Genomic DNA, 20,987 nt, shown 5'->3' with positions numbered 1-20,987 from the left:
AATTTCTCAAAGTATTAAATAATTTGTTTTTACGTTATTGCGCGTGTAATCGTTACATTATCGATTTATCGGTTGTAATATCCGGTTAATTTATTTTGTTTTTAATTTTATGGGAGAGCGTGTTTGTTGAAAATTATTTAGAGTAAAAAATAAATTTTTAATTTTTTTTTTTTAATCATAAATAACTTTTAAAAAGTCAGTGGACCTTTTCAATTTATGTTTTCTTTTTAAAGACATATGATACTGTAATAAAAATGAAATTTACGAACCTAAGAGTCTTTTGTCTTTCTAAGAAATTTTTCTAAATCACTAAATTTAAAGACCATCTGTTTTTTTTTTTTTTTTTTTTTTTTTTTTTTTTTAAATAAATTAAAAATAAATGAGAATTATTCTAAAAATATTTTATTTTTTTTTTTAACTAAAAAAATTTTTTTTTAATTCTTTTAATTGAAAATTCTTCAATTTTAAATTGTTTAATTTTTTTTTTATTATTTTTTTACTGAACAAAAAAAAATTTTAATTGTAATTTTAATAAATTCGCAAAAAGTCGGCGATTTTCTCCATGTAAAATTATATTTAATCCTCTTAGTAAGACAAAAAATTATTGTAAGAAAAAAAAAGTTTGTGATAAAACGAAAAAAAAAATTTAATTGAGGAAACAATATCAGAAAATATAATTTTATATATTTTCACAGACGTTTCGCAAGCTTAACAAAACTCTTTAGTGTCTGACAACACGTAATATATATTTAAGTACACACGAGTAGTTTACTTCAAGCACAATTTAACTGTTGCCAAGAATGATGACACGTCAGAGACAAGCTTGTTCATATTTTCTTTTATTAATTGCGACAACTTTTTTATTTTTATTATTTATTGTTTCTTTTTGACCGACTGTAAATATTTTAACTTATCAAATTACACAACCTAGTCACCGTGGACAATTAGCTATGTTGAGAAAAAAATTTCATTGTCATTAATTTATATTTCTAAACAATAAATATAAACATTTTGATTAAAATTATACAAAAGATTTAATAAATTCAAATCAAATCGCGATAAAAAATATTTAATGCTCAGAAAAAATTTACTTGAATCAAGTAAATAATTTTGAAGAATTTCATCTTTTTAATTTGAGTAAAAAAATTCTTAAACTAAAAAATTATTCAAGGTCTAAATAAATTTTATTTGTTTTAAAAATTTTTTGACTTGATCCAAGACAATAAAACTCTTCAAAATTATTTTCTTGGTTTAAAAATTTTTGTCTTGATTAAATTTAATTTTTTTTTCTGTGTGTTAGCTACAGAAATAAATTTTATTAATATAAATAAAAAAAATCTTAAGGAAGACTGAAAATTTCTTGAATAAAGTTAAAATTTTTTTGAACGAAGTTAAATTTTTTTTTAATTTTTTTATGCTCTAAAATAACTTCGGTCTTCTTTATAATTTTCTTGGTTCAAGAAATTTTTTTTTTCTGTGTACAAGACTTAAAAGAACGGAAGTTCATAAAAAATATAAAATATCTCCGTAATACATTCAGAAATCTGTTTTTTTATTATTTTAATAAAAAGCTTATTATTTTTTCAATCAAATTCAATAAAAATTAAATTTTTTTTAAATCCTTAAAGGACACTACATTTCTCCAATTACCAGCCGAAAAAAATTAATTATAATTAAACAAAACAATATTAAGCTGCAATTTTCAATACGAAATTTTCTAAAAGGCGGATGAAGAGATAAAAAAATAAATTGACTTGAAAAAATTTTTTTTTCAAAAGTTATCGTGATTGTCCCGCCAAAAAAATTTAAAAATCTCATTTCAAGCCATTTTTCATGTAAAATAGCAAATAATTGATGTAAAAAAAATTTAATTCAGTAAAATGATAACTTAATCTTTTAATTCACTTTCCAATTAACAGAAAAAAATTCCTTGGAAAATATTCACGAAGAATAATTGAAGAAAAAACGCGAAGCGCGCGGAAACAAAATTTTTTTTAGTGAGTTAGCTTGCGTCCTATTACTGAAAGTTCTCAAATTACCCAAGCTAATCACTCCGCGGATAAAATAACCTCTCGAATAATAATACACTAATAACAGAATTGAAAGCAGTACTTAAGCTCCGTAAACATGAATATTAAAATCGGGAATATTAAATGTAAATGAATGAAGATAATAAAATAAATATGATTTTTAGAGATTTAAACTCGTAAAAATACTTTAGTGAGTAATCGATACGGCCGTGGAGTAAATGTATACATATTTTTAACCGATGTACCAAGAAATAAGTAAAATCAAGTCGAGTTAAGTCAAGTGACTGACCCTTTTTATGAAATATCATACATACCTATGTATACCTATATGTAGGATATATATTCAAGGTATTTAAGGTGGCAGACAAGTTATCTGACATCTTTTCACGCATCTCATACTCGATTACGCTCGAAAAATACTCACCTGTACACTTAATACTCAATCGCATGTAAATGAGTTATAAATCCGATAAATAATGTGTGATTTTACAATTTTTTTTTTTACTGTATCATATATATACTATACGCTTTTAAAGATTATTTAGGAAGACCGAGATAACATTTGCAGATTAAGATTTTAAAAGATTTCTTCCCAAGTAAATATTTAAAATTGATAAAGGTCTTGAGGTTTTTTCCAAAAAGCCGAGGTTCTACATCTGATAAAATTCTTTTTTATTTTTATTACTAACTCAAAAATTATTATCTTTATTTTCACAAAACTTTTTTTTTTCTTCTTTAATTTCAAATTTTTTTTTCCACACTTTTGTTTAATGAAAATAATTTTATGTATTTGTTATTTTCATTAAAAATTTGATTTTAGATTAAAATTTAAAAAAAAATTTGGAAAAACATAAATTTTTTTAAATCAAGAAAATCTTAAGGAAAACTGAAAATTTCTTGAATGAAGTTCAAATTTTTTGAATAAAGTTGAATTTTTTCAAGCCAAGAAAATTTCTTCTTGGTCCAAAATAATTTCAGTCTTCCTTATAATTTTCTTGGTTCAAAAAAATTTTTTTTTCTGTGTGCAATTTCCCGCAAACTTTATACCTAAGCGCTTAAAATATCAGTTATTTTTTTTTTGAGCTCTTCGAGCTCAAAAATACAGTTTTTGTGTTATTTTGAGCTCAATTTTCAAACCGCAATAACTTTTAATTAAAATTTATTATTGAAGACAGTTTTTCGAGCTCTTTAAAAAATCTTAAAGCAGGAACTAGTCCGACTAAAATTTTCATAAAAATTCTGAAAAAAAAATTTTTTTCAATTTTTTTTCGACAACGAATCAACCGATTTTGATCAGACTGGTAGCAACCGACGTGGAATTTTTATATTAAGAGCTGATTAGTTTTTAAAATCAATCGGTTAAGTCGTTCAGAAGATTTAAAAAAAAAATAATTTTTTGGAAATTTTATTTTTTAAATTTCTCAAAATTTATCAACGCTAATTCTTTGAACTTGATTTTCAAAAAACGGGGTAAAATCAATAGCTTCCTAAATTTTGGAAATTTTCAATTTTCTGCAAGTTAAAAACAATTCCGACCTTTTTTTATTGAGCTAAAAAAATGCTACCAATTTTACTAAAAATTTTCTTTTCAAGAAAAAAATTTTTGAGTTAATAAATCAATTATTCAAAATTTTCACAAAAAATTTATTTTGGCTATCTAAAAAGTGATAAGGACCTTAAAAATGGGTTCTATGACAAAATTATTCAAGACCTTTTTTGTAGAGCTTATAAAATACTCCAATCATAATTTCCGATTTAATGAGCCTAATAAATAGTATATTATTTATAAAAAAGGTTTTTTTTTTATAAATATTCAATTTTTTAAACACGGCAAAAAATTCAAATAAATTTTTTCTTACTTATTTTCTGAATGAAAAATCAAAACAAATTTTTCAAGTCAAAAATTTCAATTTTCAAGTAAAAAATTTCATTTTTTTTTTTTCAAGTAAAAAATTATAAAGAACTATTTTAAACTAAACATAAAAAAAGTTATAAATGCATAAAAAAAAATCAAGTATCATCAAATTTCAAACTTATTGCTTCGTAAGAACATAAAAATATTTTTTTACAAATAATTAATAAAAAAAAAAAAAAATTGAAAATTTTCCACAATATTATTTAAAAAAAAATTTTTCTTACGGAAAAAAAAATAAAATAAGAAAGTGATGAGAAGTGTACGCGCGTGCGTAAATACCCACGTGCTTCAGACAATACATGTAAGCATTACTCCAAAGTGTAATATATGTGATCGTATGGATGCAGTGCTCCATATGTGTGTATTTCTCTTTCGCTCTTTAATATTCATTTCACTTGATTTAGCTGGTACACTACAACTACAACTACACTAGTGAGTCCCAGCTACCAAACCGGCATCGAATCGAGTCAGTCGTAGTCTAGCGATGCCGTAAGATGGTCACTCCCCGGACTAGCATAGATCGCGGGCTTAGATCCTAAATTATAGATCCTTAAATTATTGTTTTATTAAATAAATATTTTTGTGGCTTTAATTAGTGATGCGATGAGTAATGTTACTTTTACGTCAATAATAACAACCGAGGAGCAAGTGAAATTAATTTCTATGACTCTTGTTAATTTTTATTAATCGACACAATTGAAAGTAACTGCTGCCTTGCTGTGTTTATTTTTAATAATTCATCTTTGTGTTGCAACACTTTTTTATTTAACCAGTGACATTAAATGATAAGATCAATTTTTTGAGTTATTAGTATCATCATGGACAGTGAGAGTGATATTTTTATTGTTTCATAATTTTTTTCGAAGATATTAACTTTGTAATTATTCCATTAAAATTTTTTTAAATATTGATAAAAATTCATTATTATTTTTATTAAAAAAAAAATTTTTTTATTACTGAGTCATGTTTTTAAATTAATCGAGAGAAAAATTTCTAATGACAACAATGACTTTAAATAAGAAATATTCAATCAAAAGATCTTTTGAATTAAAGAGTACCTACGTATTGCGTGTATGAAAATAAACATGTTTATATATTTATTTTAAAGAGTATTGAGTAAGTATCCACTTGGGATTTTTTTTATGGTTTTTATAAATGTATGTTTTACATATGGTTTGATAAAAAAAAATTTATAACATGGGCTTATTAATTGTAGGCGTAAAAAAAAATTTTTTTTTACATATCGAGATTTTTATTGACTTTTAGAATGAAAAAAAAATCATTATTTATCATTTAGAATTTTTTAACTGATGTAAAAATAATTATTAATTTTTTTTTTTGATAAAAAAAAATTAACCCAAAAAAATTATCATGAAAATTTGGATTTTTTTAAAAAAATTTTGTTGACTTAAAAAAATTAATTTAGTTTAAAAAAAAATTTTTTTCTTGACTTAAAAAAAAATTATTCAAGTTAAGAATTTTTCTCTTAAATAAAATGTTTTTTTTTATTTAATTTTCAATAGTAAAATAAATTTTTATTAAAATATCATGAAAAAAAAGAAAAATCTTAAAATTTAGAAATTTTCAGCTCTAAATAATTTTTAAAAGAAAAAATTTATCAAAAAATTACGAGACTTTTTTTGTAGAGCTTGAAATTTCTTACAAAAAATATTTCAAATTTAACTATTAATAATTTAATATATTTAAAAAAAATTATTTGATTTATTAAATTTTAATAAATATTTTTTAGCATTCAATAAAAATTTATTTGGGAGGAAAATACATTTAGTGAATTTTATTTTTAATAAAAATTTGTTAAAAGTTAATAAATTCCTTATTAACTGTTAATAAATATTTATTTAATCTTATCATGTTAAAAAATCATTAAACAGTTAATAAAGCTTATTAAATATAAAAAAATTTTTCTATCAACGCAGTATTTTTATAAAAAAATTTTTGCAATTTACTTTAATTTTTTTAAATACTTAAAAAAAAATATAAATAAATTTTTTTATAATAAAAAATATTTAAAAAATTATTTATGAAAAAAAAATTTTTTTTCTAAGCAAGTTTAAGAAGATAAATTAAAAAAATATTGTAATAAGTTAAAAGAAAAAAAAAAACAAGGTTTGAAAGGTTACAAAAATAACAGAATAAAATGATTGGTTACGATATTACGATCTAACTGATTTATCTATCCAAACGAATACTATTTTTACTAGATCAGTAAATACCACCGTTATTATCTCACTCATAATTATACTACTCTCGAACGGTTAATTAATCGGATTTCCGTTATTAATAATTAATAATTTATCTATTTGAGTGTCAGTCAAGTACAATTTAATACAATTTCCAAATAAATATTTTGGTCAATCCGATATCTCTTATTTGACGTTGATTAATTCTCCGTCAGCTCCAATCACACATATGACATGTAAAATTCTTCCAGGTGGACAATTTTTCACCATAAATTTTTCTCAGTCATAATATCCGGTAATTTATCCATCATTTTCTCTTTCTACTTCTTTTATTTCCGCAAGTGATTACTGAGAAGCTGGCTCAATATGTAACAGAGCCATTATATGTGAATGTATACATACAGATGTCTAGATATGTATATATTTTATTCATTATAATATCTCTGATGTCAATGTTGAACTATTTCGATTGCTGATATTCTCGTGAGAAAGCACGACATTCACTTTATGCTTTCAATTATTTTATCTTTAATATACTCCAAGGATTTTCTTTTTCTTACATTTATTTTCACTATTTTTATAAAGTTCCTTTCATCTAATCTAATACGTGACTATCGATGTACTTTTGAACTATTGTATGAATTTTTAACATTACTTTTTTTAATAATAAATGAATCAACTCAACAGTAATTTTTACATACTCCAAAAGGACGGATTTTTGTACACTTTTTTAGCTTTAAGATGAATTTTCTTAAAACCAAAATAGAGAAGAAAAAAAATAAATTTTTATTTATAAAATTTTAGAAGAAAAAATTGACATAAAGCTAGATCAAAATAATACTCAAGCTTAAAAAATGTAAAGTACCCAGTAATTAAACACTGATAGAAAATTTATGTTGACTCAAGAGATATTTTCTTGATCTAAGAATTTATTTTGGAAGACAAATGATTATTTTGCTTCAAGAATTTCTTGTCTTGATTTAGATTTTCTTGGCTTAAGAGCTATATTATCTTCAATCGATACATTTAGTTTTTCAACCAAAAAAACATTATCGTTTAAAAAACTTAAAACAATTTATCAAAGTATATTTCAAAAACTAAGTAGTCTTTAATTGTTGTACCGAAAAAAAATTATTTCTTGGAAATAAGTAAATTAATGACTCAAAAAAAAAGCCATTGTTAACACAAGTCGGTAACATCTTGAATCAATGTTATCGCCTATCTTGAACCAAGAGACAAAAGTTCTTGAAAGAAATATATCTATATCTAGTTTCAAGAGTTCAAATTTTGAAGAAAAAAAGTTTCTTGAATCAAGATTGTTTTTCTATCAGTTAACAGGTTTCAAAGTAAAACGTATTTGACCCTACACTGATAGAAAAACAATTAAATAACATTTTTTTTGCAAGGACACAAACTATAATTTTTATATTAAATTTTAGCGTCTATTTAATTGGGCGGTACAATTTTTTTTACTTAAAATTATGTACCGTTTGTTTTTACTGATTGTTCGGTTTACGGTTTAGTACCTTTCTCATGAAAAAATAGCATCTATCGGCTATTCTAGACATGTAAAATTTTAAATTAACACAAATATAATTGTTTTGATTTATAATTGAAAAAACTTACAGAAATCAATTATTGTATCATTGAATAATTATAATATGCGCATATTATTCATAATAAATATACGGATTTTGTATTCCAACAATTCGAAAAGTCTGTTCAAGTACTGGGTACTTTACCTTAGATTCAATAAAAAATTTCTACGCCCTTTTGGCTTTAAATCACTAAATTTTGAAGTTCCTAAACCCAAAAGGGCGTATAATTTTTGACAAACGCCTTTTTGGCTTACAAAAATTTTTAAGCTTAAAATATGCTTGCAAAGATTGGCAAAAAAATTTTAATACGTTTTTTTGACATTTTTTACGTTATTTAAAATTTTGATAAAAAATTTTTGAACTTAATTTAATCAATTTTAAATAATAAATAAACTAATTTACGATAAAATTTTTAGTGTAACGTGACACCTCCCCGATTAAATTATTTTTAGTCGGAACGAATTAAAAACTAATTTCTTCAAAATTTTGACATAAAATCCGACCAATTTCAAAGATTTTAAAATTTCTCCTCTGTGAATGAAAAAATAAAAGTAAGAGAAGAGAGAAATCGTTGAAAAGAAGCCTTGACAGCCGTAAATTTGAGTAAACCATCAAAGAAAAAGATAAAAAAAGCATTATTTTAAATAGCTCATTTTCAGTACGTCAAAATTTAGCCGCACGTGTCACAGTTTCTTTGTAAAACATTACTATTTTTTAGCGTGTGTTCATCTGCAGCGTCCTCTTTCACGGATCAGAACAATGCTGAAAAAATGTGGCCGAGTCTAAAGTAGCAATTTTTAAAGTAGTGCATGGACTAGTGGTTAATGTTACCCCTGTTTAATTCTACTCGTGACTTTAGTCAGCTTAAATTTTTTACGTCACCACTGTAGATTCTTCATTTTATAAAATAGTCCAGTGTCGACTGAATAATACAAAATTAAAAACCAAAGCAGTATTTAAAAGCGATTTTATTCTAAAACTATCGACAGGAAAATGGTTTACTGGAGAGAGGAACTACTGATGAAGATATTCAGGCATATATTTAACTGTTGTACTATTGAAGGTGCAACCCTTTCATTAGTGTAGGCCACGCGCAGCATTATAACACGACAAAACATCTGATTCTATTGTCACCGTGGAACAATAACGCGGTCGCTGTGTTGTCGTCACGTGTTCTATATATTTTTAAATATAGTTTTCAATTATTCACCTAGATGTCCACCAAATTGGCAAATTACAGAATATATTCACACGTATAAAAAAAAAAAAAATGTAATGTGTTAATACACTGTAAGAAAATAATACGAATAATCTAGCTATAAATTGCTCGGGTAATTAAAAGATTTTAAATGACAAGACCAATTTATAATAAGAGTGATGCACTTGTCGTTTCTTTGTTCCTTATTTAAGTTCCATTGTCACCTCGAGCTTCGCCATCATCAACGCTCTTAGTAATCTTAGGAACAAAAAACCACTCAGACAATCCGATTATTTATATAAGTGCTTTTCAATCGGGTGATAAGTGTCATTTATTTTTCGGCGTTTTGGGCATTGACATCTACTTTTTGGATATTTTTGAATATGCACTAAAAAAGTACACGGCGAAAAAAACATAGGGATTTTTCCAATGTTAACATGGGAATTTTTTCTTTATTAACATGATAGATAAAATATCCATGTGACATAGGAAAAATTTATTTATCACTAAAATTTATGTAACTTAATTTAATAATTACAAATTTACATAACAATTTTCTTATTTTAGCAATTTCAGATAATTTAAAAGTAAAACAGTGATATACAGTCGGTTTGTGATAAAAAAATTCGTGGAAATTTTTTTCAAATTTTGCTTTACATTTCGAAAAAATTAAAAATCCACCAGATTATGGACGGTGTGGCTTAAATTGCCATAACTTTTTCAAAAATTGACTTATCGGGACGTTTTTTTTTTTCAAAATTTTTTTTATTAAATGTTCTTTTTGAGAAAAAATAGAAAAAAATTATTCAAACCTATCTTCATCGTTATTTTTTAGATTTTCCAAAAAAACTCCGAATTTCTCAATGATTAACATTTTCAATTTCTTTTTTCTTTCTTTCATATGAAACTTTGACATTTTCTATAAATATCCTGAAAATTTCAGAATGGTGTTTTTTCGATTTCTATTTTTTTTTCAATTGAAAATAAAAATTTTTTTTCATGTCATAAATGAATTTTTTAATGTAACATAGATATTTCTATGTTACCATTATAAAAATCCCTATGTTACCATTGGAAAAATTCCTATGTTAACATTGAAAAAATAGGGAAAATCCCTATTTTCATCGCCGTGTATTTTTCCGGCTAAATTTTTATGTCCAGTAAAAAAATCGGTATTCTTGTGAAAAAAATACCAATCCCTGAAACAATACTAATTTTTACTCTAAAAATTGCTTTCACTTTCAACAAAACTCCTTAAGGGAAGTTGCGGATTGATAATTGCAGCTTATTACTGTTTTGTTAAATTGTAATTAATTTTTATCGGCTGGTGATTGGAGAAATTTAGTGCTTTCAGTATAATTTTTAATTAGTCTTTTTTCATGATTCACATTTTCTTACAGAAAAAAATACTTTTTTTCGTATAAAAATACTCTCTCAATACTTTAGCATGAAAAAAATATTTTTAATGGCTTACAATGTGAATTTTTAAAATTTTTTTCTAGGAACAAACACGATAACTTTTGATAAAAATAATTTTTCTACTAAATTTAATTCTTAATCTCTTCATCTGCTTAATAAGAAGTTACGTATTGAAAATTGCAGCTTAATATTGTTTTGTTAAATTGTAATTAATTTTTTTTCGGCTGGCAATTGGAGAAATTTGTTGCTTTGAGCAGCCATTTAAGGCAATATAGTTTTAAATTAGTCTTTTTTTATGATTCACATTTTCTTACAGGAAAAATACGTTTTTTTTTTTTTTTTTTTTTTTTTCCGTATAAAAATACTCGCTCAATAATACTTTATATTCTGTAAGTAAAACTACTTTTTTTTCTTCTGTATAGTGGCTGGCAATGAAATTCAAAAGCCCGATTTGTCAGGAATATTTGAAAAGTTGTGAATTCGAAAGACAGATTTAAATATTAAAAGGTCATTTTGGTAAACTTCCAGAATACTTTAAGAATTAGATCCAATGTCACTGTGCAAATCGATAGATGTTTCTCAAGTTACCCGCTCGCATATAACAATACCCTCTGGTAGTGATTCTGTCTCGTTTCTGTTCATAGACTAGATTCGTAGCAAGATCCAGGGCATCGGAAAAGTTTGTCCGAGGTGACCCCCATCAACTATAATAGATGATGCCATTATTATCTCAAAGTTTAACTGTTTTATGCTTAAAAAGTTTTATTCCGATGATTGATAATCAGCAAAACAATACAATTCACTTTGATAATTCCTCAAGCTTAATCAAAGGGCGCCTTAATAATGCGTTATCAGCTGGATGCATTACGTCTGTCTAATCCGATATTATATCTTGCCTCCTCCATTATTGCATAATGTCACTTTGTCTTCTAATTAGTGTGACAACTGACGTGAATATAAGCGACTGTATTTTTTTGATCTTGATCTAATAAGCGGCTTAACAGACCCTGATGATCTGACAGTAAAAATCTACTTTAAATCTCAATAAATATTTTTATTTAATTGATCGGCAATTAATCATCAAACGTATTATACTCTTTTTATCCAAGAGCACGAGTTAAGTATCGAGTAAGTAAATCTAAATATAAATTCTCAATGTGACCAAGTTAATCCAGTCGTAGCTCGCAATCCACATCATGATTCTTAGTCACAGTATTTATTTTCGTAAGCATTATCCATTATACTTAACGTCGAAAATAATTCAAACAAACCAATCAAAGCTTACAATCTTTAACATTAATCAGACATGTTAATTAATCTCTTGGGAATTTCTGGTAAAACATCCGAAATATTTGTTAAGATGGCATTGTATAAGCTGTTGATATAGATGCATTTACCAGCAGACAACTTTCCTAAAATAGCTCTCAAGCATTTCCTCTGTTCATTCAACTGTTTTCTATTAATAAATTTACAATCTTACGATAAACATAACTAGCCTTTGAAAAGTTGTTTACTTAGACATCTTTTAAGACAACAGATAGACAAACAGACCCTCAAAGCATTGAACTGCTGAGGAAACCGATACCTAAATACCCTCAGGGTATTATCAAGGGTGTCGCCCTTTTCTCACTTGCTAAGTAAGTCTTCTTCAGTCAGATACTAAGTATTCTGACGTTAAAACAAATAAAATGGCTGACAAAAGTTGAGAGCTGATGAGATCCAGAGACAGCGCTAATTAGCAATACATTGAGCATGTACTTGCTATCAAAATGATCTCGAGATGGCTCTCTCTCTGGTTTATTGAGTGCAGGCTATTGACGTTGATGCATAATAACAACTTGAGCCAAATCCGGTCTGTTGAGAAAATTATTTTTTAGGGTCCCGAGTAGAAAAAAATTGTCCTAAAAGAGTCATAAGCTTAGGATCCTAAACTTGACACAATTTAGGACATTTTTATGACAAATTTATGACACCAAACCGAAATGAAATTTCGATTTTAGAAAAATATTGTCGCAATTACTCAGAGAAAAATTATGTAAAAAGGACTTTTATGACAATTTTAGGACTATTATGAATTTTAGGACATTTTTAAGACAATTTAAAAATACTTTCATGAAAATTTTAGGACATTTTTATGACAATTTTAGGATAGTTTTAGGACAATTTTAAGACACTTTTATGACAATTTTAGGATACTTTTAGGACACTTTTATGACAATTTTAAAATACTTTTATGAAAATTTTAGGACATTATTAAGACAATTTAAAAATACTTTCATGAAAATTTTAGGATAGTTTTATGACAATTTTAGGATAGTTTTAAGACACTTTTATGACAATTTTAGGACATTTTTAAGACAATTTAAAAATACTTTCATGAAAATTTTAAGACATTTTCATGACAATTTTAGGATACTTTTGTCATAAAAGTATCCTAAAATTGTCATGTGTCATAAAATTGTCTTAAAAATGTCCTAAAATTTTCATAAAACTATTTTAAAATTGTCATAAAAGTATCCTAAAATTATCATAAAAATATCCTGAAAATTCATAAAAGTATCCTAAAATTGTCATAAAAGTATCCTAAAGTCATCATAAAAGTGTACTAAAATTCATAAAAGTGTCCGAAAGTTGTCATAATATCATTCCTATATTTTATATAAAAGTATCCTAAAATTGTCATAAAAGTACTTTTTACAATATTTTTTCTCTGAGTAATTGCGACAATATTTTTCTAAAATCGAAATTTCATTTCGGTTTGGTGTCATAAATTCATCATAAAAATGTCCTAAATTGTGTAGCGTTTAGGATCTTAAGCTTATGACTCTTTTAGGACAATTTTTATTTACACGGTGTTATTATCCGTTTCCTTGTTTTTCATAATATTTCCGTGCATGCCATCAAATTTTTTGGTTTTGGCGTTGAAAAAGGCTTTGATACCTTTTATAAGATTGAAGCACATGTTGATGACCGGACGCGGAAAAATCTAGCGTGAATTCACCCGGAACTGCGAATGACCAGTGACAGCTGGATACGGATATTCATAGCCACTTGACCTGAATAGCAATGAAGTTATAATACAGTGAAATGTCTCTTGGACGTTTGGTCAACCCCAAACTCGTCCACGTATTTTTGTTTTAAAATTAGAACCAAGTGATAAAAAGACATTGGTTATGTAGACATATAACCATTAGCTTGTTTTTATTGGGCTATGAAATACGGCGGATGTAATTGCGTGGATAAATTCCGTAGTTACATTAGACGACCCATAACCCATCAGATCGTACATCAAGGATAAATATACCTGTTATACAACCCGTCTAAGAGCACGTAATGATCCAAAGATACACGATCTTAAGTACATGCTCTTGATGTAAAAAAAAAGAGTGTGTCGATATGTTAAATGTTAAATGCCTTCTTTTTTTTCGACAAACCTCGTTATCTGCTATCTGCAATTAACTCGTGAATTTTCGAGGTGTGAATCTTTTTATTAAATCTACTCGCTCGGCACCAGAGCTACGGCTATGACTTTGTTTGTCCCATCAATGTTAATTGTGATTAAACTGGTTGAATTCGCCGCTAGCAACTAGTAACTACACAGCGCGATCTGGATACGCATGGGATGTATGAACATAACAGTATATTCGTTAATAAAATGTCGATATTCCGCACTCTCGGAGCAATAAAGTGACACACTCCCGGTTTTTTACTCTATTAACTTTTTTTTTATTGTATACATTTTATTTCAACACTAAAAAAACGTATTTTTCCTTCTAATTTTTTTTTTACAGTAAAGAAATTGGTAAAAATGAGGAAAATAATGGTTTACAAAATTCTCTTACGGAATCCGTATTTTTTTAGTCAATTTTTTTGCGCTTTTGCGCTTAAAAGTCTGACAGAAGTTTCATAGAACACTATCTTTCAAATTTTTAAACCACAATAACTTTTGAATAAATGAACCGATTTTTACGCGGTTGGCGGCGACCGACGTGGTTTTTTAAGGTTTAAAGCTGATAAATTTTTGAAATTCATCGGTTGAGCCGTTTAAAAGTTATTCCAAAAAAACGACTTCTAAAAAAAATTTTTTTCCTATTTTTTTTTTAGATCTCTCCAAATTTCTCAAAATCTATTGGTCCGAATCGGTTCAAATTTTCAGGAAATCTAAGTTTGGCGAAGCCCTTTGGAATGGCACCAACCGCGATGAAATCAGTTCAACCGTTCAAAAGTTATAAGAGGTTTACATATGAAAACTGGATTTTCGAAAAATGGGATAAAACCAACAACTTCCCGATTTTTGAAAATTTTCAATTTTCTTAGCGGGAAATTAAAAATAAAGAATGATTATCCGCTAAAAATTGTAAAAAAAAATTGTAAACTTTTTTACAATTAACCAATTGATAAACGGAAAAAGGAAATCAGTTTACATAATTTTGTTTACCGAAGACAATAGGGTTGAAAAATAAATAAAACGTTTCTTGGGTTTATTTTGAGACAGTAATTAATGAGAATAACATTTAGAGCATTTGTGTACGGAAGTGACTCGTTATGCTCTAACGACTTTCCCGAAAATCCTCTCGGAGTTCCAATTCTAGTTTTCAAACATACACAAATACATATATATAACTTAAACTTGTAGGATTTATATAACTAAAACGACAACAGAATCGTTAAAAGTTTCTTTTGTCTTATTTTACAGGTGACAACTGTACCGGAAGAGAACGGCTTCAGGATGCCCCGCGCATCAGTAGTACACATGACATCGACCGCAACTCGACCCCAGCATCTATCTCAGGTAATAAGGTCGTTTTTGTCAAGAAGAGTCAAGAGAGTAAAATAAATGAAAATCGATTCTGTTAAATTTGCTCCTTCTCCTGCTTCATCATCATCATCATCATCATCATAATCTCGTTCTTCCTTCGGTTGTTGTTGTCACAACAGGAGGCAATTTTCATAAAACTAGGTTCCAGAATCTAGCTTCCGGATGCCAAAATTCTGTTCTGTAGAGATGTAGTTCCGAAGCCGGCTTACTGGTAGCTGTAGCTGGCCTAGACTAGTGCCCCAGTTTCGGTCTCCGTTAGCTCGAGGCTCTTAATCGGGTGTCTTGCTCTTAGATGAAGGGACGTGTGTTAGTGCAAGTGCCAGTGAAATAGCCACCCACCGAATTCCCATCGAACTCAATCATATTCAAAGTTCACCCTTCTGCTGACTGGGAGCATCCCGAACGGCTATTGGCTCCAGGCCATGTCCAATGCTCCGCTAATTGAGTAGTATGATTGAAAAATATGATCTTAATCTCCGTCTAAATCCACCAGCACCTTCTTTTATATATCCAGTGGTTTTATGTTTCCCAGCGAGCCAAGCCTTAGCAAGAGACTAGAGAGGAGTGCCTGCCTGATATTACCATAATCCGGACTGTAATTTTTTATAAATATTTTCATTATAAACTCCGACGTCCAATCCTTTTTAGCAGTCTCTCAAGCCATTTACTGACAAAGGAGCTTTGTGCTTCGGGTTTTCACATTATTGTCGTTTAATTTTCAACCGTCCAAGCGAATAACTTCACGACTTTTATTATCAATTACTCAGTGCTGATAAAACCAGAGGCAGGCAGAGACAGACCAATGACAGTTGATTATTCTACCCAGAGGTGAAAGGTAAAATTGTCGTATAGTTCCGTATCTCTTGTATCCTCACCACGGGAGACTTAAGGAGGATTCGAATATAAGAGAAGGGGCTGGGTTAAGCGTGAAATATTGACGGGATTTACAACAGGTGCAAGCGACACCGTTTTACACATCTGTCTTGTTTAGTGCCCAAAATAAAAAAGATAAAATTCCCTTCATAATAATGATAAGAATGAAAGATTATGTGGCCATTGAATCAACAAAAAAAATCTATTCATCCATAAAGTGGGATGCAATTGAATTTTTACCGATGGAATCTAACTGCGCGTGCATGAGAGATTCCGGAAAGAGCAACCCGTGAAATGTCGTCTGCAGTTACTCCATTCTATATCTATCCTATCCTCACTCACTTTACATATACATATGTACTCACACACAATATATTTAACACACATGTAGAGTTTGGTGCAAACACCGTGTACGTGGAGACACGCGCACTGCATCAACCTTTAAAAGAAATCGATTTATTTTTTCTCTCGGTCCTGGTCCTGCTGCCAGTCAGAGTCTGCTGGGGTCTTCATCCACTGAGATTCCAAGCTAATTGATCCCGTTGATTAATCCATCGGATGATTCGTTGACAATTAGTTCCTTTAAATTCCTTGGCTGGATTAAGACTCCAAAAATCATCAACATCCAAAACTACGATGATCAATTTTGATGAGATTTGACACCCGAATTGGTTATTGGTTTTAGGTGCTGGCAACTTTGGCGCTATCAATGGGAACGCTGTCATGCGGACTGGCCAAAGGCTACACATCACCGGCAGTAGACTCGATCCTGGACAGCCAGCCACACCTCTATCAATCATCAGGAAATGACACTTGGTATGTTTTATCAGGAAAAGTAAAACAAACGCACATAAAGATACTTCAGACATGTTTATTCAACAAAACAGAACATTAAAGTTTTTATTATAAAAAGACAAACACAACAAAGGCGGGCAACATTATAATCCTTTATTTCGATCACAGGTGGGCGTTTTCAGCGACCAAGCAGGAAGCCTCGTGGGTGGCATCGCTCTCGATGTTGGGTGCGGGGTTTGGCGCCATGATCGGTGACTGGATAATGCGTCGCGGTCGGAGGCTTGCTCTGCGTCTCACGTCCTTGCCTTTAGCGGCCGTGTGGATCCTTACCGGAGTGGCCCCCTGCGTGGAGCTTGTCTTCACCACTAGCTTTATCGGCGGGCTTTGTTGCGCGGTGATCACAATGGTCGCCCAAGTAATAATCCTTCTTCTACAATACAATTCGTTTTACATACATCACATTATTATCATAACACAGCGTATTTTTATTACTGACAGGTTTACATATCCGAAATATCAATGCCGGCAATCAGAGGCTGCCTATCGGCGATGCTTAAAGTCGTCGGGCATGTGGGCGTCCTGTTTTCCTACATCGCTGGCTCCTACCTCAATTGGCGTCAAAGCGCCGTGGTTGTTGCAATTGCACCAACGATGCTGTTTTTCGGTACGCTTTTTATTCCAGAGACACCTTCGTATCTGGTCCTCAATGGCCGGGATGAAGAAGCTACAGGAAGTCTTAAATGGCTGCGTGGATCTCACGTTGATGTTCGTCAAGAATTGCAGGTTGGCACTCATAATCTCTATCGATCAAGCTATCAAATACCTACATGACATTTTGACATTTATCATTGAATACTATCCTATTGTTTGACGCTAATATTTGATTTAAGGTCATCAAGACAAATGTGCTGGCATCACGGGCGAAACAATACGAGCTGACATTTCGCAACAGCGTGTTGACACCGCGATTGTACAAACCAATTGCCATAACATGTGGGCTGATGTTCTTCCAGAGATTTTCGGGTGCCAATGCATTCACTTATTACGCAGTTATTGTATTTCGACAAACATTAGGCGGCATGAGTCCACACGGAGCCACCATAGCCATTGGATTCGTTCAACTTCTTGCGTCACTCTTGTCAGGTAAGTCTTCTTCGCATTAAAATCATCTCTTGATCTTCGCTAATCTGTTATGATTTCAGGGTTTCTAATCGACATCGTAGGAAGACTACCTCTTCTGATAGCCAGTACGGTATTCATGTCTCTGGCATTAGCAGGATTCGGTAGCTATGCATACTACAACTCAGTGTCGCAAAATATGTTTGAGAATTCACCGGCAATAGGACAACACGACTGGATACCCCTACTGTGTGTCCTGGTGTTCACAACTGCCCTTGCGCTGGGCATATCGCCAATTTCGTGGCTATTGATTGGGGAGCTCTTCCCTCTCGAGTACCGCGGCCTTGGCTCTAGTATCAGCACCAGTTTTAGCTATTTCTGCGCGTTCTTTGGCATCAAGCTCTTCATGGACTTCCAGCAGGTAACATAACAATCTTGTAATTTATGTTTTTATCCATAAAATTGCTAAATTGTAATGTTTTTCCAGTTACTGGGCCTTCACGGGGCGTTTTGGTTCTACGCAGCGGTAGCAGTTTGCGGACTGTGCTTCGTGGTGTGCTGCGTACCTGAGACCAAGGGAAAGCAGCTGGACGAGATGAACCCAGACTACGCTCAAGCTCGGTAGTACAAGGCCTCCCTCACTGGAGGGCTTTCGAATCTAGAGAAAACCAACAAGCCGCTGCCCAGTGGCGCGTATCCCAACGAGCATGATCCCAGGAAGATCTACACTGATATTGCGTCATCGGGAACAGGAACAGCTGGGTGTTATCCACAGTCACTGCGTGATCAATTGGCTGGTATTACCAGGGGTAAATCATCGAGCAGGCGTTATCAACCGCGGCGTAAATTAACAGATTACTGCGGTATCGTTGTTGAAAAGACCGGACGTATCACCCGCAATGTCGGTAACTTTATCCAGACCCACAGATTTATGCCCACCCGCAATCTTATGAAATCTACCAGAAATCCCAATTGCGGGGACATTAAGCTCCATAATTTCGCGGATTATGACTCCAGCAGCAGGTTCTTTAACTCTGGGCAGGATCAGTGGAGCCAGATGAACTTTGTGGTGAATTCCGAGATCCAGGAAGAATATCACCAGGAGCATAACCAAACTGTCTTTATCAACGAAATAGATGGAAATGCGTCGCCTGAATCTAGACGAACTAGGCGACAGTTCACCCGGTTTAAGCACAACGATCTTGAATTGTTGAGGTATGGTAACTTCAATCCCCGGGTTTTGTACTCGAACTTGTCGAGGACTAGGTTAAGTAACGGTTATTTTAATGGGCATTTAAGCCGTCGGTTTAGCAGCAGCGACCTTACCGACGCGGATATCGACCGGGTGTTAGAGCGCGACACTACTTTTCACTTGCCGACGAGCATCATGACACCCCGGGCTGACTACGGAAGCACCAGCAGCATGTCCCTGCTCGAGAGGTACAGAAGATTTTATGAAGAGAGAGATGATCGCGATGAAAATTATCTTAAACTTTATCAGAGTCTGTCGAGGTTAGATAGATTTATGCCCAAGGAAAAATACGTACCGGGTAAAGTGCATTATGAAAGAGAGTATAGAATTTATGGCAGAGATACTGTTGCCCTTATTTACTACAAGACCTGTTACTTGTGATGATGGTATTACAGGTTTTATTTTAATGGAGGTTTTGAGAGTTGGGTCATTGTTTTCGGACTTTTGTAAATTTTATCCAACAGAAAGTCATTATGACTTTTTCCGTAAATTCGATGATTAATTTTTAAATAATGGATCTTTTTTAGTGGAAAATATAAAATTTATGTTTTTTTTATTAGTTTAATTCGGAAGTTCGAAACTTGACCAAAGCTCGGATGAAACGCTGGTCGTTTTTACGATAATAACGTTAAAAAATGCTCATCGTCGACAATTACGTCCACACAAATTGCACAAAGCACTGGACCGGAATGAAAAAAAAAATATTAGCAGATAATAATAATCAAAGATTTCGCTTTAGCGAAAGGCAGAACTTCCATACATCGTGCCTTCCAGAAAAGATGACAATACTCAACCACCTTTATATTATTATAACTAAAGGATAATAGTAATAATAATGATAATAATACTAATAAGTGGGATCGATATCGCGTGAGATAACTTTAAAATTTGGGACTCAAAATGGACGCGACTCAGCTCACTTCAGGCCGATGACTTAATATTTGACAATACATAGGTAATTAGTCTATGATAAATCAACTTCCTTAATTAAAATATAAATATATATATATATATATATATATATATATATATATATATATATTAAAATATATAAATATACATAAATATATTTCGTATAAAAATAGCCTAGAATATATCGAAGGACAATAAAAATTGCCAAACTTATTTTAATTGTTTAATATTTAGACAATATCAAAATTTAATTAACGAATTTTAAACTGCCATTCGTTTATTTTGTGCCTTTTTTATTGTTTACACTGTTAATTTATCAAACGAAGAGATCTAAGCCATTTTGTTTTACTGAAGACGCAAATGGGAACCGAGCCGACGGTCGAGGGTTCGAATCTCGAGCGGAGTAACTCAACTTTTTTTTTTTTTTTTAATTTAATTTTATTTTATTTTAGAAGATCTCTTATCAGATACTTCCGATAATAAACCTGTGATAAAAAATATCACGAATTAAAAATATCCTAAAAATTCATATCGATTTTATCAATCTTTTATAGAAAAATCTCGTACTTAGATTTGTATTTACTAGTTTTTATTCCGAAATAGAATTTTTATCTTGTACCTTTTTTGTGCAATGCTCAAGGGCTTGGACGCTACGTCAAAGGTGCCATAGGCACGATAATTTTAAATTTTATAATTGTTACAAAAGTAAGTCTCCCGTTTTATTGTGCCCGAGGCATTTGCGTAGGGTATAAAGTTCGTTTTTTAAACTAGACAAATCTGCAGATGCACTTTTGTGAATTGAATCGGAATTTTTATTAAAATAATTATGATTAAAAATTTTGTTACGCTTTAAAAT

At 30.3% G+C, this 20,987-nt stretch overlaps 2 protein-coding genes across 3 annotated transcripts in view; one reads left to right on the top strand and one right to left on the bottom strand.

The window, feature by feature from the left end:
• Window positions 1–18,598, top strand: part of LOC141538321 (facilitated trehalose transporter Tret1-2 homolog) — a 36,275-nt gene extending 17,677 nt beyond the window's left edge. The window contains exons 1-8 of one of the 2 annotated variants that reach the window (XM_074259704.1): window positions 4,926–5,061; window positions 15,058–15,153; window positions 16,739–16,869; window positions 17,017–17,263; window positions 17,347–17,631; window positions 17,739–17,991; window positions 18,051–18,388; window positions 18,455–18,598. In XM_074259704.1, coding sequence (XP_074115805.1) covers window positions 15,091–15,153; window positions 16,739–16,869; window positions 17,017–17,263; window positions 17,347–17,631; window positions 17,739–17,991; window positions 18,051–18,388; window positions 18,455–18,592 — 1,455 coding nt within the window. In that variant the 5' untranslated portion in view covers window positions 4,926–5,061; window positions 15,058–15,090 and the 3' untranslated portion in view covers window positions 18,593–18,598. Of the gene's footprint in view, window positions 1–4,925; window positions 5,062–15,057; window positions 15,154–16,738; window positions 16,870–17,016; window positions 17,264–17,346; window positions 17,632–17,738; window positions 17,992–18,050; window positions 18,389–18,454 lie in introns of those variants that run through there. The other variant, XM_074259702.1, reaches the window with a different exon arrangement.
• The window catches only part of LOC141538325 (mediator of RNA polymerase II transcription subunit 20), a 48,865-nt gene that overhangs the window by 25,411 nt on the left and 2,467 nt on the right, over window positions 1–20,987 (bottom strand). The gene's annotated exons all lie outside the window — the stretch shown is intronic.

Source organism: Cotesia typhae, unplaced genomic scaffold, assembly GCF_013202065.1.
Source record: "Cotesia typhae breed Kobodo isofemale line unplaced genomic scaffold, CoteBio_Ctyphae contig_20, whole genome shotgun sequence".
Lineage (NCBI taxonomy): Eukaryota > Metazoa > Arthropoda > Insecta > Hymenoptera > Braconidae > Cotesia > Cotesia typhae.
Note: the sequence above shows the minus strand (reverse complement) of the source record. Positions and strands in the feature narration are given on the sequence as shown.